General features: G+C 35.7%; 2 protein-coding genes across 2 annotated transcripts; both read left to right on the plus strand.

The window, feature by feature from the left end:
- The first annotated feature begins 3,693 nt into the window (after nt 1-3,693).
- LOC114687622 (olfactory receptor 145-like) lies at nt 3,694-4,626 on the plus strand. Its single transcript, XM_028862213.1, has one exon. The coding sequence runs from the start codon at nt 3,694-3,696 to the stop codon at nt 4,624-4,626; it is 933 nt and encodes a 310-aa protein (XP_028718046.1).
- A 9,202-nt stretch (nt 4,627-13,828) lies between these two features.
- LOC114687623 (olfactory receptor 8B3-like) lies at nt 13,829-14,761 on the plus strand. The gene has a single exon (XM_028862214.1). The coding sequence runs from the start codon at nt 13,829-13,831 to the stop codon at nt 14,759-14,761; it is 933 nt and encodes a 310-aa protein (XP_028718047.1).
- Nucleotides 14,762-18,291: the final 3,530 nt, after the last annotated feature.

The raw sequence follows: 18,291 nt of genomic DNA on the forward strand, positions 1-18,291 counted from the left end.
ACAAATAGAGCAAGCTACACAACTGTCATATATATGCAGAAGATCAGTGCCATGCAGGCTCCCTGGTTGTTGGTTCAGATTCTGAATTCCCATGAATCAGGCTGGACTAGCCATTTCTTACAAAACAGAGGCTTTGGCTAACCGCTACACCAAGTCTCTGGTTTTTCCAAACTTCAAACCTAAGTTTCTAAGACTTTGTTTTTTTTTTTTTTGTTTGTTTGTTTGTTTTTTTTTAAAAAAAAACCACTTAGATACTTGCCTCACTAAGAAGCCATAATTCCAGGATGCTTAAGCTAAAAAGGGTTGTGTGCTTCTAATCTGCTATCTGGTTTCTCTTAATCTTTTGGATTGTTGTTGTAATTTTATTTGTTTGTTTCAATTTGTCTGTCAAACTCATTTTGTTCATGATACTTTCCAAATTTTATTTACATTTTGAACATTAATTCTTATAGTTCATTGGCATTCATGAACAGGATTTATGTCCTCTGTTATTGTAGATATGTCAATGGCTTTGAGCTTGGCCCTATATAAAATGTTATTTTTTTTAAAAATTGAATGTTATATGTATGTTCTACTTTAGAAAAAGATGATTTACCTTATTAAAGTCACCTTGATTTTGCATAGGGACTACATCAGCACCTGTGAGTTTCATATAGGTGGCCATCCTTTTTTTATTGTCAGTGATGGATAAATACACAGAGTCTTGTGTGTGCTAGCCAAGACCTGTACCATTGACCTGTACTTTTAGGCTCCACAAATAAATTTTTTTAGAATTTACTTAAAATTATTATTCTCTAAAAGAAATTTTAAAATAATAAAACACTCATCATTATCCACAAAGCTTTATGTCTTATTTTTATAAAAACAAGGGCAAGTTTGCAATTCCTAATTTAATTTAAACTTTTAGTTCAATTCCTGTTTTTGTTGTGTGTTTTTTTTCTTTTCTGCCTTTATGTTTTTTGAGACAAGAACTTGATTGCACCCAAGGATTTTCCTGAAGCCTGCTGAATAGAGTCCAAAGACATTTTAACTCTTAATCTTCCTGGTTCAGACTTCCCACTGTTTCATTTGTAGTCTACCACAGAGGAATAGACACAATGTTTAATAAGTTTGACTCAGTATATTATACAATTGAGAAGACATGGAAGACCATAAACTGGTCTACTAGTACTGATATTTGACCACACTTGCTTTGGGAACAAAAATAAATAAATGAATAAATAAAGCAAAGTAGGAATGGAGAGTGACAGAATGAAACTGGACAATGTATTTGGCAACTTACAGGTGTTAAAATGTGGATAACATATTCATTCCCTAATAATTAATCCCAGTTTGGTAAGTAGCTGTAGTCTAAGCTCCTTCAAATAAACCCTCCTATGACTAATAATCTCCGGGAAATGAATAAGCTAACTTTTGCTTTGAGATGAAAAATACATTTGACATAGGATATTTTATACTAATGATAAATAAATTAAAAATGACCCCTTCATAAAGCCAATAAGATTTATATTCATAGCTAACATTTCACTATGATTTATTGTAACTAGTTTTATGAATTTTTTTCTATTTAATCGCCACAATGTTACAATTGAAGACATGATCTTTTTATAATTCTATTTTATGAAAATGCATACATTAGTTAAATAGCTTGTATCAGTAACTTCCTGCATTCCATACTTATTCTAAAATGTGTTTAAATATTGTTGAACTCATCTATAAATTTCTACAATGTAAGAACAAAATTGCAAAGTAAAGCAGAAATGTCATGTAAGTATTGAAATGACTTAGCAATGATGTAATATTTAAACATGACTTGGGATATTGCTCAATAGAAGAACTCATGCTTGGTATCAAGGACATCCTGAAATTGATCTTGGGCACTGAAGACAAAACACAGAAACAATAAATTATTTTTGTAAAGTGATTTTCGGAACTCTTAGAATAAATAATACCTTAGATATTTTAGTGTACTCCATGGTTAGAAAATAATAAGATAATGAGGAATACTGGGAATAGAATCTGTGGAAGCCACCATTAAGGATGGAGGAACATTGAGAAAAGGAAGCTGCACAATAGATTTCCCTTAAGATATGAAGGTTGTTGGGAGGTGGGGTTCAATGTTGGCTCAAGCACAGAAGTACAGTCCCTACAGAGAAGTGCAAGCATTTCTTAAATGCCAAGTGTCTAAGGAACAAAAGACACATCCTGGTCTAGCGTGTGAACACCATCATCTCATGTCTTTTTTATATCTGTGTCTGTGCCTTTGAGAAGAGATTGAGAAAGCGTTTACCTTGTCATAGCCAAGTATATCATGCTAGTGAAGTATGCAAAATTTCTGGTGTTTCATCTGGTGGTAAGTGTGATAAAAAGAAGATACCACTTTAAATGATTAAGGGGTATTTGATAAATTAATACAAATTAATGGAGATTTCATGGTATAAGAAAAATAACTTTGTGTTGTTTCCTGTTAGAAACAAAGGATTGAAACCCTCAGAGATTTCTTGAGCCCTGTCGCAATGAAAGGGCAAAGGAATGAAATAAAACCATTTCTTACATGATGAGGTAAGTTGAAAATTCTTTATGCTGGTGTTTTTGGTTTTTCTTTAACATGTTTAGATACAATATCTAAAATGACAAAAATAATTAACTATTTTGACCCAGTTTTTAGTTATAAAGTTCTCCAAAATGGAGTTTATTCATGTCTTTGTCCTACATAGGAATGTATACACAGGTAGTGATAATTTAATTTTTTTGTTAGAAAATCAAAGCACACATCATTCTTAACTTCAATAATTTGTTGAAATTAGATATCCAGACTTAACTATGATTCTCATTTGAATCATTTTGTGATTTAGCCAGCAGAACTTGATTTTTAATCCTATGGACCCCAGCCATGAATCCTCTACCCTCTGTTGATGAATGAAACTGTTTTATATTTCCCACATAGGAAAGGTAATGCACTGTTTCCCTTCAGTGTCTTGGGCATTTGCCTTGTGAAGTAGCTTCACATCAAAGTACAAGAACCTCATGAAATTTCTTTCATATTATATTATGTAATTATAAGAATAAAAGAATTCTCAGGGGAATATTCTGGAAAGGGCAGCATGGAGTGTTGAGAAATTCAGTAGAGGAAAGGGACACAGTGTTACATTCAGTAAGTTACATATTTATTGAAGGACGTCTCTCAAAACCTTCTAGATTAATGCTTTCCCATAGCAAGCACAGGTCTAACTATCTTAAACTCTGGAAAATCTAAAGTTTATATTTGAAATGATGTAGGTGGTCCTGATGCCACCACAGTTGTGTTTGGATGGGGTAAATCCAGATTGCCACAGGTTCTCCGTATATCTGCCCAGGGCTGAAACAATGACAAGATGAATATGAGCGATGAGGAACCCATACTTGTCCTGCCACCTCTTATTTGGACATCTGAGCAGTCCTGCTTTCAAATGAAAGCAGTGGTCATGGCATTTTAGACTGTTGGTCATTGACTTTATTCCATTTAGCTTTATGCACGAACCTAGGAAAATATCACTCTACATGTTGATAGCAAATTCCATGAACTCAAATAGGTAGATGTAAGGCATTTTCACCAGATACTTCACAAGTGTGATAGAAGCTGTGGCAGAATTTTTTTGTGGTTTTATAATGTCACAATATTTTTTGTGTGTTTACAGATTATCTTAAAGAAGAATGAGTCTGAAAAACGGTTCTTTGGTGACTGAATTCATTCTACAGGGATTGACAAATGACCCTGATCTCCAGTTACCCCTGTTCTTACTCTTTCTGCTAATATATACAACCACAGCACTGGGGAATGCAGCTTTGATAACTTTAATTGTGCTGAATTCTCACCTTCATACCCCCATGTACTTTTTCCTTTTAAACTTGTCTTTCATTGATCTCTGTTATTCCTCTGTTATTACACCCAAAATGCTGATGAATTTCTTAGTAAGGAAGAATGTTATCTCCTATGTGGGATGTATGACCCAGGTATATTTCTTCTGTTTTTTTGCTCTCAGTGAATGCAGTGTTCTGACATCAATGGCCTATGACCGTTATGTGGCTATCTGCAACCCACTCTTGTATAACACTGCAATGTCTCCCAAGATGTGTTCCTATCTTATGCTTGGTTCATACATAATGGGATTTTCTAGTGCCATGATCCACACTGGATGGATGCTTAGATTGACCTTTTGTGACAGAAACACCATCAACCACTATTTCTGTGATCTGCTTCCTTTGTTGCAGCTCTCCTGCACCAACATTTTTGCCAATGAGATAGAGATTATTATTGTAGGTGGGATATATATCTTTGTGCCCAGTGTTATTATCTTTACTTCTTATGGATTCATCCTATCTACCATTTTTCAAATGAGATCCACTGAGGGCAGATCTAAAGCCTTTAGCACCTGCAGCTCTCACATAATTGCTGTTTCTCTGTTCTTTGGTTCGGGTGCATTTATGTATCTTCATCCCTCCTCAGTTGGGTCTATGGATGAGGGAAAAAGATCTTCCATTTTTTATACCATATTGGTTCCTATGATGAACCCATTAATCTATAGCTTGAGGAACAAAGATGTTAAAGTTGCCCTGAGAAAAACCTTTATGAGGAGGTTGTTTTGATCAAAAATTAATATGTTCATCCCTGTACCTATGTTATTAAGAATTTCTTCATCATTAAACAAAACACATTTTAGTCTATTTTTAATCTGATCATTGGTAGGATATTGGAATATTTTGTTTAATATAAATTTCCTTTGATTTTTATATAATTGGCAAACTCTTCTTTCAGCATTTTAGCTAAGGTAGTAGTAAGTGATTAAATTTCTTTATCATTATTGGGGCGTATCTTAAAAATAACAAATGATCTGTCAGTGGTCATATGAAGTAATATTGCATTGTCCATGTATTCTGTGACAAGATGGCTATCCTTTATCTATGTAATAAAATGTGAATCAGATTGTGTTTTACCCTTTTTTGGGCATCACTGTGTCCCTTGGAAATCTCAGTGCTTCATGATCCATGTGTTTTTATTAACTGGCTATTGAATACAATATACTGTAAGTAATATGAATTTGACTTTCTTGTGTTAGGTGTGTTATATTTACTTTTTGAAGATAAAACTGAAGAATTTATGAGGAATCTACGTATTATATACATGCAGCACAGAGCTTTAGTGAGTGCACTTTCCCTCCATACTTCATAAAGCTTTGGCAGAACTTCTAATCCCTGATGAATATAGTCTCCCAGCACATGGAGAATGACTGAAAATGTGGACTCATTTTTATGTGGGGAATAGAGCTGGTACAACCGCAGCAGTTAGAACAATGATTCATAGTTGAAACTCAAGGAAGGAAGAAATTTGCAAAGTAAAAGCATGGGCGAATGGTGTGTCATCTTCTTTTCTCTTCTCTTTTATAGAGGGTCCTAGAAATATTTAGGAATATGGGAATTTTATGATTGCTATACTGACTAATACTATTTAATGTGAAGAATTTACAAAAAAGAGGAAAAGTCTAATGACTGCTTTAATGGTTGTCCATCTTCTAGTTTTAATATTTTCTTTTAAGAATTTTTTTATTCATTTTTACATAGCAACCACAGATTCCCCTCTCTTCCCTCCTCCCACTTCTCCCCAGTCTCCCCCAACCTGCCCCTCTCCTAAATGTAAATCTAGCAAAATAGTCTTCAAGAATGGAGATAAAAGGTAATTTCAAATAAAAGAAGCTAGATAAAATTTCACCAGACCTAAATGAAATGCAAATTATGTTCACAAATAAATGAAATTATAAAGAAAAAATATACAGATCAGTACTGCTTATATACAACTAAATCATCCTTGTCTTTGATTGGTTTTATGTATTAGTGGTATTGAAAGGACCAAGCAGATGCCATAACAGGCTGCTCAGTCTTCTCTCAGAGATCAGGCCTCAATTTCAGTTTCCTGAGACTTGAGCAAGCAGTTTCTGGGAGGGCCATGAACAAAAGACATAGTCCTTGCAGTAGCTCCCTTTCTGCACGTACTCTGACTGCTCAAAGTTCAGCCAGATGTTTACTGTCTGGGACCCCTCACCTACTTAGAGTTATATGCATGAGTCAAGGACAGAGCCTAGACCACTTAGCCATTCCCCACAGTCAATACATGCTAGGCCAGCCAGCTACCAGGCAGCTCAAAGACAGAGCCTGGACCACTGAGCTAGCCCCTACAGTCAGTATGTGGTAGGCCAGCCAACCCCCATGGCAGCTCAAGGACAAAGCCTGGGACTTGTCCTAGACTGCCCCCAAAATGATAATTGTAAGCCCCAATCAGTAAATTCAAAGGTTACATACCCTTACCCAATTAAAAGAGAACAGAGATCTTCAAAAATAAAAATAACTCAATCCAAGTTGCACCCATGCAAAATCCCCTACCCTCCTTCCCAACCTCCCTGAAGGGTTTGTGGTTTTTGCCTTTAAATAGCTAGCTTCACAAAGAAAGAGCAACTCCTCCCTGCCTCACTGTACTGGGTGTAGGAACGAGTTCCCTGTTTAGACTTGTGTCTATAGAATAAACCTTGCTCTTGCATTCTGGGCATCCACGGTCTTCAGTGGTCTCTTTGGGGTCGTGATCTTGGCATAACAGTATGTGGAATTTAAGAAATTGGAAACTCCTGCCTTAGATGAGAGACAAGAATAATTTGAAAGTACTATTTAATAAAAAATAAACTGTGACAAAATACTTCCACTAGCAATGCAACAGTAAATTTTTGTCTCAGAGAAATGGCCAAATATTTTACCAGAAAATTCATAATCTGATATCAAGTGACAATTTGCTTATGTTATATGATAACTTTAATGATATAAACAATTTTTATTTTAGTTTTTTTTTTTTTGTCTACAGCTCAATCAATTTTAAGTGTTTGGATGTTTGTTAAAAGTAAAATTTTTACTTGTTTGTTTGATTTTAGATGTTTTGAATTTCCTCTTACTTTGAAGTGACCATTTGACCTTCTGGTGACTCAATTAATCAAATTTTGGCACTTTAAAACGACTAGAAAATCTCTTACATAAAATTTTCAAAAAGATTTATTCCTTTTTTTTCACGTGTATGAGAGTTTTATGTAGTGGGTAGACATTCCAGCTTGGATCTGGAAGTTCCAACCCCCATTGAGACTCTGGCAACTGTCACACCTACGAGGCAGGGCTAGGGGAGGAGCTAGAAACCCGAGAGCTGGATGGGCGAGGCTCTCTCGGTGCGTGCTCTCTGTGCCTGGACCCTGAACGGTGGAGGTGGACTGTGCAGAGCTCCAGAGAACACCGCTGGATTGTGATACACCTTCTCCAGACCCCCGCAACCTATCTATTCCTTCATTTGTAAGACATCCACTAAATAAATCTCCCTTTAAATTACGTGGAGTGGCTTTTATAATTTTCCCCAATAGTTTTATTTGCATGTAGGCATGTGTATCACATTCCTGAAACGTCTTCAGAGGTCAGAGAGGATGTTAGATGCCCTGAAACTGGAGTTACAGATAGTGGTGAATCATGATGTGGGTACTAGGAATGGAACCCTAATTCTCTGTGGGAGCATCAAGAGCTCTTAACTACTGAGGCATTTCTTCAGGGCACAGATTCTTGTGCTTTTATTCAAAATGTTCTCTTCTCATAGAAGAGCTCAGTGTGCTTGGGAAAGTCTTTGGATTTTCCTCTACATATGGTTTTTTGGCTAACATGTTTTCCTGAATTGACTAAGGTGCTGCTTCCCTGAGAAAACAGCAAGTTTATATGGGGCATGTTTTAAGCACTGCAGAGTGTTGTTGGTAAACTTTTTAGGGTGTTGCTAATCCATGTAAATTTATTATTCTTTTAGTTACGATCAGTGAATTAGATAAGATAGAATTATTTTGTTTGAAGAGGCACAAAAGGCAACATGAACATATATATACACACACCCTGCAGGAACTTTCCAGAGACAGTCATCTTCCTTGAAAATCTACTTTGCAATCTTAAACCTTTTATTTTAGATGTTTAAGTGAACTTGTAATCCTTAAATCTTATCATTAATGTAGAATAATTATACAGGAAAATGTTTCATTGCATATCTGAATGAACTCATGTTTAGTAGTTTGTTAACAGTACCTCCTTTAAATATCCTCATATCTTCCTCATTATTTTCAGTACATCCCTGGCATCTTTGTATTATTTTATCCCACATATGATACAAAACTTTCAGTATCTTTTCTTCTGTTTCTTGCTTATATCTGCTAACATGCATCTTTATATAAAGAGATGATGTCTTTATTCTTTTAGCTAAATAATCCCCATCATTCCTATATATTACATTTTAGCCCTTTACCCATTGATGAGATCCTATGCTAATTCCAGAAATTATTGTGAATAGTGCTGTAACAATCATGGGTGTGTCTCTATAAATGTTATATGGTAGGGCTGATTTCCTTAGTTACTTAATAGCCAGTAATGTGGTTGCTCTTTAAAAAAATTATTTTTGAATAATCACTGTTCTAATTTCCATAGTTACCTTTCCTGCAGCAGTTTAGATGCGTTAGTTTGATAACAATCTTGCTGTTGTTTATTATTTATTTTTCTTGATGATATCCTTTGGAGTTAGATGAAATGGAAGATCATGTAGATTTGATTTGGATTTCATTAAGAATATAGGTGTTGAAGTGTGTGTGTGTGTGTGTGTGTGTGTGTGTGTGTGTGTGTGTGTTTATGTTAGCCATTTTCACTTCTTTTGGTGATTAACATAGTTGATTTCTTTTTTATTTAAAAAATGTTTAATTCATTTTACATATGAACCATCCCCCTTTCATCCTTCCTTCCTCTCTCCTCCCTCTCCACACCCATCTATGCTCCATGCCCTCCTCCAAAAGGGTAAGCCTGGTACATTCAATTGAGGAAGGATCAAGTACCCCCACCTTCATCAAGGCTGAGCAAAGTGTCCCACCATAAATAGTGGGCTCCAAAAGCCAACTCATCCACCATGGATAGATCCTGATCCCACTGCCAGGGTCCCTCAAACAGATTAAGCTATACAACTGTCTCCCGTATGTAGAGGGCTTAGTCCGGTCCCATGTACTTTCCACAGTTTCAGTTTAAAAAGTCTATGAGTTTTTATGAGCTTGATTCAGTTGTCTCTGTAGATTTCCCCATCATAATCTTGACCCCTGTTGCTCATATAACCCCTCTCCCTTATCTTTGACTGGATACCTGGAGCTCAGTCTGGTGCTTCGTTATGGATCTCTGCATCTGCTTCCATCATTTACTGGATGAAGGCTCTATGATGACAGTTATTCACCAATCTGATTACTGGGAAAGGCCAGTTCAGCACCCTCTCCACTATTGCTAGAAGTTTAATCTGGGGTCATTCTTATGGATTCCTGGGAATTTTCCTAGCACCAGGTTTTCCCCTTAACCCATAATGTCTCTGTCTATCCAGTTATCTCTTTCATTGCTCTCCCAGTCCTTTCCTCCCCCAGCTCGATCATCCTGTTTCCCTATGTTCTCATCCCCCATCCCCTCCTTTCTATTTCCCTCCACTCATCCCTAGTTTACTCATGGTTATCTCATCTATTTCTCCTCCCCAGGGCAATCCATGCACTCCTCTTAGGGTCCTCCTTGTTTCCTATCTTCTCTGGAGCTGTGGGTTGTAATCTTCGCTTTACATCCACTTATGAGTGAGTACTCATGTTTGTCTTTCTGAGTCTGGGTTACCTCACTAAATAATATTTTCTAGTTCCATCCACTTGCCTACAAATTTCTTGATGTCATTGTTTTTACAGCTGAGTAATATTCCATTATGTATATGTACCACATTTTCTTTATGCATTCTCCAGTTGAGGGGCACCAAGGTTGTTTCCAGGGTCTGGCTATTATGAATATTGCTGATATGAACATAGTTGATAAATGTTCTGTGGTATGATTGAACATCCCTTGGGTATATGCTGAAGAGTAGTATCATTGGATCTTGAGGTCAATTAATTCCCAATTCTCTGTGAAGTGGCCATACTGATTTCCAAAGTGGCTGTACATCTGTCAGAATGGCTAAGACATAATTGACATATAAGACATATATACTCCAAATACTGATCTCCTGTTGAAGGAAAGTTGTCAAACATACCTCCCCTATTCTTTATAAGTATTTCTCTTGCTATAGAGAAGCATTTATTTGATTCAAACCCATTGGTCAGATTTATTTTCATTGTCTATGTAATTAAAGACCTATATATAAAGGGAGAACTTGAATTTGAAAGAAAACATGGAGAAGTTTATGAATGGGTTCAGAAAGAGGAAAGGGAAGAGGTTTACAATGTAATTATGATTTCAAAAAATAAAAATACCTGCTAGAGTCCATGTCTGTCTTGGGTTTTCCCTCATATTTCTCTATTACCTTCAAGCTTTCAAGTGTTTAATTTAGATCTTTGATACAATTCATTTTTTTTTTTACAGGATGGGAAGTAAGGATATAATTCTCTTTATTACTTGTGGATAACTAGTTTTGGTGGTATCAGTATGTCTCTTGTTCTTTTTGTTGTGTTTTTTATTTTTTAAAATTTTTTGAGAAAAAATATTATGTAGCTTATATTGGCCTCAAGTTAGGTAGCCAAAACAATTTGTAGTCCTCATCCTCTCATCTCATCCTCCCAAGTAAGGATGTTATAGGCATACACCACCATGCCTAACTCTAGTAACAACTCACAGACTTTGTCTTTGCTGTGACATATATTAATTACACAATGTTCAATATTACTGAAGTTTAATAAGCTCAATGTGTTCATAAATACCACTTCACCTCATTTATTCATTCACCAATAGGCATCCATGCATGTTCCAATAAATATCTGTAATCTACCTCATTCCAAAGATACCCTCCTGTGTCTAATAATCTCTGGGAAAGGAATAAGCTAATCTTTGCTTTGAGTTGAAAAAATAGATTTGACATAGGATATTTTAAAAGAATGATAAATAAATCAAGAAATGACTCCTTCATAAAGCCAATAGAATTTATATTCACAGCTGACATTTCACTATTTTCCATTATGCAGGGATTTTTTGTAACTAGTTTTATGATTTTTTCTTTTATTACCACAACAAAACAACTGAAGATGTGATCTTTTTATACTTCCTGTTATGCGAAAATTCATAAATTATTTAAATAGCTTCGTTCCATACTTTTTGTAATGTGTGTTTAGATGTTGTTGAACTCATCAATAAAGTGCTACATGTAAGAACTAAACTGGAAACTCAAACACATATTCTCAGTAAGTATTGAAATGACTTGGTGATGATGCAAAATTTTAAACATGACTTGGGTGTCTATGGATTTTTCTCAATGGAAGAGCTCACACTTGGCATCAATGACTTTCTGATCTTGAGAACTGAAGACAAAACACAACAACAAAAAAATTATTTTTGTAAAGTGACTTGGGGAATTCTCAGGATAGATAATAGTACCTTAGATACTTTGGTGCATTCCATGGTAAAAATTGATAAATTAATAAGGAATATTGGGAATAGCATCTGTGGAAGCCACCATTAAGGATGGAGGAACAATGAGAAAAAGGAAGCTGCTCAATAGATTTCCCTTAAGATATGAAGTTTGTTGGGAAGTGGGGTTCAATGTTGGCTCAAGCACAGAAGTACAGTCCCTACAGAGAAGTACATGCATTTCTTAAATGCCAAGTGTCTAAGGAACAAAAGACACATCCTGGTGTAGCGTGTGAACTCCATCATCTCATGTCTTTTTTATATCTGTGTCTGTGCCTTTGAGAAGAGATTGAGAAAGCCTTTATCTTGTCATAGCCAAGTATTTCATGCTAGTGAAGTATGCAAAATTTCTGATGTCTTATTTGGGGTTAGGTGTGATAAAAAGATAGCACCTCAAATGATTAAGGGGTACTTGATAAATTATAACAGATTAATGGTGATTTCAGGGTATATGAAAATTAATTTTGTGTTGTGTCCTTCTAGAATTGAAGGTTTGAAACCCCCAGAGATTGACAGATCCCTATAAAACAGCAAGCAGAAAGGAATGACATAAAAGCTTTTCTCTCATAATGAGGTAAGTTGAAATTTCTTTATGCTGGTATCCTCATTTTTCCTTAACATCATCATTGATATATCCGCAGCATCTATAAATGATAAATTGTGTGATGGTTCTGGCATCACAAATTACTAGGAAAACTAGAAATAAATCTTAAATATCCAGGGGCCTCTCCACAGTAGAGGAGTTAAAATAATTGTATTCTTTTTGATAGGCTGTCGTTGGATATTGTTAATGACTGGGTGACCTTTTGGCTATTTGTGGAGGCAGAACTCATCTACCTTTTGCTATAGAGGAAGGCCACACACAATAGCCAGAATTGTTTATCCCAGACTCTTCTCTCTCTTTCAGTTAATAGAAACAATTGTTAGGGAGGATGTTATATGTATTTTATAGCTTGCTGTCCTGTATGCTATCTTGGCTAAAGGCCACACTAGATTGTATGCCCTTTAACTATAGAACCCACACTCACGGTCACGGGTACATTGTAAAGGAATTTCTATTAATCACACTTTAAGCTTTATTGTGCACCTGGAATTGGAATGTTTGTGGCTGGAAGCTCCTTCCCAAATTTTGCCATGTTTTAAATATGTTGACAATGATCTTCCTGAGTGTGATCCAGGTTGACAAAATCAATCTGAATCAAGTTTTCATTTTCAACTCGGCAGATAACTGCCTGCAATGACACTTTTAAGATCCTCCTTAATAAAGGTACATTTTACAAATGCTTTGAAACATTTATTAATTGTAAAGTTCTCTTAAATGGAGATTATTCAACATGCATTTTCTCTATATAAGCTTGCTGTTTGAGTTTTGAATGTATATAGAGATAGTGGTAATTATAATGTAAAATGTTCTTTTATTTGTAGAAAATTTAAGCATGCACCCATTCTTAATTATTTTAACTTGCTGAAAATTGTATCTAGAGACTTAACTATGTTTCTCATTTGAATTGTGTTGCAATTCATCAATTTATCATGCACTGCTTGATTTCTAATCCTACGGACTCAGCCATGTATAATCTCTCTTCATGAATGTAACTGAAGAGAAGACATAGCGTTTCCATTTAGTGCCTTGTCTTTGGTCTTGTGAAGTAGCTTGACATTGAATTCCAAGGATCTCATGAGTGCCTCTTCATTTCATATTATGCAATTCTAAGACTCAATGAAATTCCCAAAAGAGAATCCTTGAAAAGACAGTACAAAGTGTTGAAAGTTTCAAGAGACACATTATTACAATGTCACAGTCAATAAGTTTCATCTTGACCATCTCAAATCTTTCTAGATTAATATTTTTTTCTGATAGTAAGCATGAGAATATAATCATTCCTAGACTCTGACTAAATCTAAACTAAGTTTGTATTTGAAAAAAATCTTGGTAGTCCTGATGCCACCACAGTTATATCTGGTTGAGTGTAGCTCTAGGTTGCAACAGGTTCTCCATGGAAGCAATGGTAACATGATGAGATGAGGGATTGGAATTCTTTACTAGTTCTGCCTCCTCTTACTTGGATATCTGAGTAGTCATGATAGCAAGTCACAGCAATGACCACAGATTTTTAGATTTCTAGTGATTAATTTACTCTATTTAGCTTTTAATGTTCTAGTTGGGGAAATATCACTCTACATCCTGATAGAATGAACAGTAATTTCTGTGAACTCAGCTATATTGGCATTCCTATCATGTGCTTCACAAATGTATTAGAAGCTGTGCCTGTAATTTTTTGTGGTCTTATAATGTCACAATATTTTTTTGTGTGTTTACAGATTATCTTAAAGAAGAATGGGTTTGGAAAATGGTTCTTTGGTGACTGAATTCATTCTACAGGGATTAACAAATGACCCTGATCTCCAGTTGCCACTGTTCTTACTCTTTCTGCTAATATATACAACCACAGCACTGGGGAATGCAGCTTTGATCATTTTAATTGTGCTGAATTCTCACCTCCATACTCCCATGTACTTTTTTCTTTTAAACTTGTCCTGCATTGACCTCTGTTATTCCTCTGTAATCACACCCAAAATGCTGATGAACTTCTTAGTAAGGAAGAATGTTATCTCTTACATGGGATGCATGACCCAGCTGTATTTCTTCTGTTTTTTTGGCACATGTGAAAGTTGTGTTCTGACATCAATGGCCTATGACCGTTACGTGGCTATCTGTAATCCACTCTTGTATAATGTTACTATGTCCCCCAAGGTATGTTCCTATCTTATGCTTGGTTCATACATAATGGGATTTTCTGGTGCCATGATCCACACTGGATGCATCCTAAGACTGACTTTCTGTGACAGGAACACCATCAACCACTATTTCTGTGACCTTTTCCCTTTGCTGCAGCTCTCCTGCACCAGCACTTATGTCAATGAGATAGAGATTCTTATTGTAGGTGGGAAAGATATCATTGTGCCCAGTGTCATTATCTTTACCTCTTATTGCTTCATCCTTTCTAATATCCTTCAAATGAGATCCACTGCAGGCATAGCCAAAGCCTTTAGCACATGCAGCTCCCACATTCTTGCTGTTTCTCTATTCTTTGGATCCTGTGCATTTATGTATCTTCAACCCTCCTCACCTGGATCTATGGATCAGGGAAAAATATCTTCTGTCTTTTATACCATTGTGGTTCCCATGATGAACCCCTTAATTTATAGCTTGAGAAACAAGGATGTTAAAGTCGCCCTGAGAAAAACCTTTAGCAGGAGGAGGCTTTGACTAAATTCAAACGTTTATCAGTATAGTTTTGTCAATGAGTATTTCTATGGCTTTAATCAAAACCACCTCTTTTTCTATTTTTTTAAATCTGATCATTTGCAGAATATTGGAATTTTTTGTTCCTACAGATGATTTTATTATAAATTTCCTTTTAGTTTTTACTATTGGGAAAATGTCTCATCATTTTAATTAAGAAAAGCAGTAATTAGTTCAACCCCTTTTGTCATTCGTTTTATGGGATGTATCAAAAAAAAGATCTGTCTATGGTTACACAAAGTAATTCTTCACTGTCCATGTATCCTGTGGCAAGATGGCTTTCATTTGTCAATGTAGTGAAGTGTGAATTTGATTATTTTTTTCTTTTCTTGGACATCACGGTGTCCCTTTGAAAGGCAAGTGATTCATGATCCAGGTGTTTTTATTAACTAGCTATTAAGTACAACCTACATTGCAGCTGTAAATAATATGCACTTGACCTTTTTATGTCAGTCATTTCTGTTATATTCATTTCATAAATATTAAGCTGCTATTTTATGAGGAATGTCTTTTATATATATGCAGTATAGTGTAGCATGAATCTTAGAAGGTCTTATTAATAAAATCAAACCCGGGGCCAGTTATTCTGGTGAAATCCTGGATCGTCAGAGAGACAGAAAAAAACCACAGCTAACCTCACCTAGCCAACTTCTCAGCTGGTCTTGTTTCCTCAGACTGGAAGCCTCTGTGTCCTCATATCCGAATGGTTCTCAGCTGAACCGTGATGCTAGAAGCCTGAAAGCTTAACCAGACAAATGCTTCTTGTTTCTGGTCTTCACACCTTATATATCTTGCCTTTCTACCATCATTCCCTGGGATTAAAGACTAGCTTTCTGGGATTAAAGGCATGTGTCACCATGCCTGGCTGTTTCCAATGTGGCCTTGAACTCACAGCAATCGAGGGATTTCTGTCTCTGGAATGCTAAGATTAAAGGTGCGAGTGCCAGCATTTTCTAGCCTCTGAACCTAGTAACTGTTCTCTGACCCCAGATAAATTTATTAGGGTGCACAATATTTTGGGGAACACAATACCACCACAGTATAGAGCTTTAAGATTTATACTTCCTCTCCACTCTTTATAAAGATTTGATAGAATTTTTTACCCTTAAATAATGTCATGTAACATCAGGTTGGAGAATGACTGAAAATGTGGACCTATTTTTATTTTGGGAAGAGAGTGAGGACAACACCAGGAGCTAATGTAATGAGTTGTTGTTGAAACTCAGTTGACAGATTCCTATGCCAGTTCCAAAATGTGTTATTGTGAATAGTGCTATTATAATCATGAGTCTATCTCTAACTATATTGTGTATTAAACTTGATTCCTTAAACATCTATCGCCCATTTTTGTGTTAGTGCATTTTTATTTTTTGAGTAATCTCTCTAATTATTTCCATAGTTACATTTTCTGCTTCCCAGAAGATGGGTTACTTTTACTACAGCTTTGCTATTGCTCATTATTTATTTTTCTTGATTATAGCCATTGTTAGAATGTGACAGTAGATCAATATAATTTTGATTTCTATTCTGATAGCTACAGGTGTTGAATTGTGTGTGTGTGTGCCTCTTATATGTATTATTGTGATAAACATTAACTTACTTTGCACATTTAATGACTGTATTGAGTCTTTGGGTGATTAACATGTTTGAGTTCTTTAATATACTCCAGTTAGTGAGTTCTTGTTGAAGGAAGAGCCAGTAAACACATTGCTCTATTTATTATTCATGTTTCTTTTGCTGTGGGGAAACACTTTTTTGATGCAATCCTATTCATCATCTTTTTTTTTTTTTTTTGATGTTGTGGTGTTTTTAAAGAAAATGGCCCCATAGGCTCACAGGAAGTGACACTATTAGGAGGTATGAACTAGCTAGAGTAGGTGTGGCTTTGTTGGAGGAAGTGCTTCACTAGGTGGGTGGGCTTTGATGTCTCAGAAGCTCAAGTCTGCCTTGTGGCTCACAGCATTTTCATGCTGCCTGCCAATTAGTGTGTAGAATTCCTAGCTCCTTCTCCATTACCATGTCTGATGCATGCTGCCACACTTCATGCTTTGAGCCATGATGACAATGGACTAAAGACAGGTAATTCCCCATAATCCAATCATTAATTATCCATTAATGAAGAAAGAGCCCCATGAATTGGAAAGGAAGCAAGGAGCAATATTTGGGAGGGTTTAGAGAGAGGCAAAGATGGGGGCAATGATGTAATTCTATTATAATCTCAAAAACGTACATACCTTGGAATAAATTCATGACAGTAAACAGAAGATAACTACAACGAAGAAAGCATGGCTAGAAAAATTGTAGGCAGATATATACACAGAGACACACATACTCACACATACATATATGTGTGTGTGTGTGTGTGTGTGTATGTGTGTGTCCACATACACACACATAATACATATGGAGAGAGAGAGAGAGAGAGAGAGAGAGAGAGAGAGAGAGAGAGAGAGAGATATGATTGTAAAATTACTGATTTACAAATTCATTGACTCTGTGTATGTGTTGGAGTATCTCATCTCATATTTTCACATTATCTTCAAACTTTAAAGTGTTTCATTAAAAGTTTTTTCATGAATTTCATGTTAATTTTTATACATAATGAGATGATATACTTCTGTTTCTTTGTATGTGGATATCCAGTTTTGCCAGCCTCAATGTGTCTTTTGTTGTTACTGTTGTGTTTTTATCTTTTCTAAATGTGGGGACAAGTTCATACATATCCCAGATTGACACAAACTAGGTAGTGAAGAATAAGTTGAACTCCTGATCCTCTCATATCCTTGGAAGACCTGTACTTTCCTAAACAGAAACAGAGGCGGAGTGGAGTTGGGGGTTGGAAGAGGAAGGCAATCTGAGGTTTCTTTGGTTCGTTCTTTCTTTCTTTCTTTCTTTCTCTCTTTCTTTCTTTCTTTCTTTCTTTCTTTCTTTCTTTCTCTCTCTCTCTCTCTCTCTCTCTCTCTCTCTCTCTCTTTCTTTCTTTATTTCTTCTTTCCTTTCTTCTTTGTTTTAAACTTACCACGTAGTTCTGGCTGATCATGAACTCACTAAGGTTTTAATGTATTTTACTTACACTTTCTGGTCTGTTTTGCTTAAGGAAATTTTCAAAAAGTGTATTATTATTCTTTTTTTTTTAGATAATAGAAAAGAGAAAGTCACAGGACTCCTGCAGATTAGTCATTTTCAATAATAAAAATGACCTGCTAGACCCATGTCTGCATCTCTGATATATGTTCAATGGCATTTTTAAAAATTGGGGGAAATCATTTTGTTTTGGTAAAACAATATGTTATTGAAGACAAACTGAATTTCTTTTACATACCACAATTTCAAAATCATCTGTCCTTTGGCTGTGTGCTTACTAGTGAGATAGCTAGATCACTTGATAGACATACTTTTAGTTTTGGAAGAACCTCCAATTTGCTGTTCATCATGGTTTCACCAACTCATTTCCCATGGGATGCATGGGAGCAAATGAATAGCTTGTTGTTAGA

This window comes from Peromyscus leucopus, chromosome 7 (genome assembly GCF_004664715.2).
Source record: "Peromyscus leucopus breed LL Stock chromosome 7, UCI_PerLeu_2.1, whole genome shotgun sequence".
NCBI classification, from domain to species: Eukaryota; Metazoa; Chordata; class Mammalia; order Rodentia; family Cricetidae; genus Peromyscus; species Peromyscus leucopus.

Bases quoted from the DNA above. Each gene is read 5' to 3' on its own strand.
- LOC114687622 (XM_028862213.1), top strand. From the start codon at position 3,694: ATGAGTCTGAAAAACGGTTCTTTGGTGACTGAATTCATTCTACAGGGA.
- LOC114687623 (XM_028862214.1), top strand. From the start codon at position 13,829: ATGGGTTTGGAAAATGGTTCTTTGGTGACTGAATTCATTCTACAGGGA.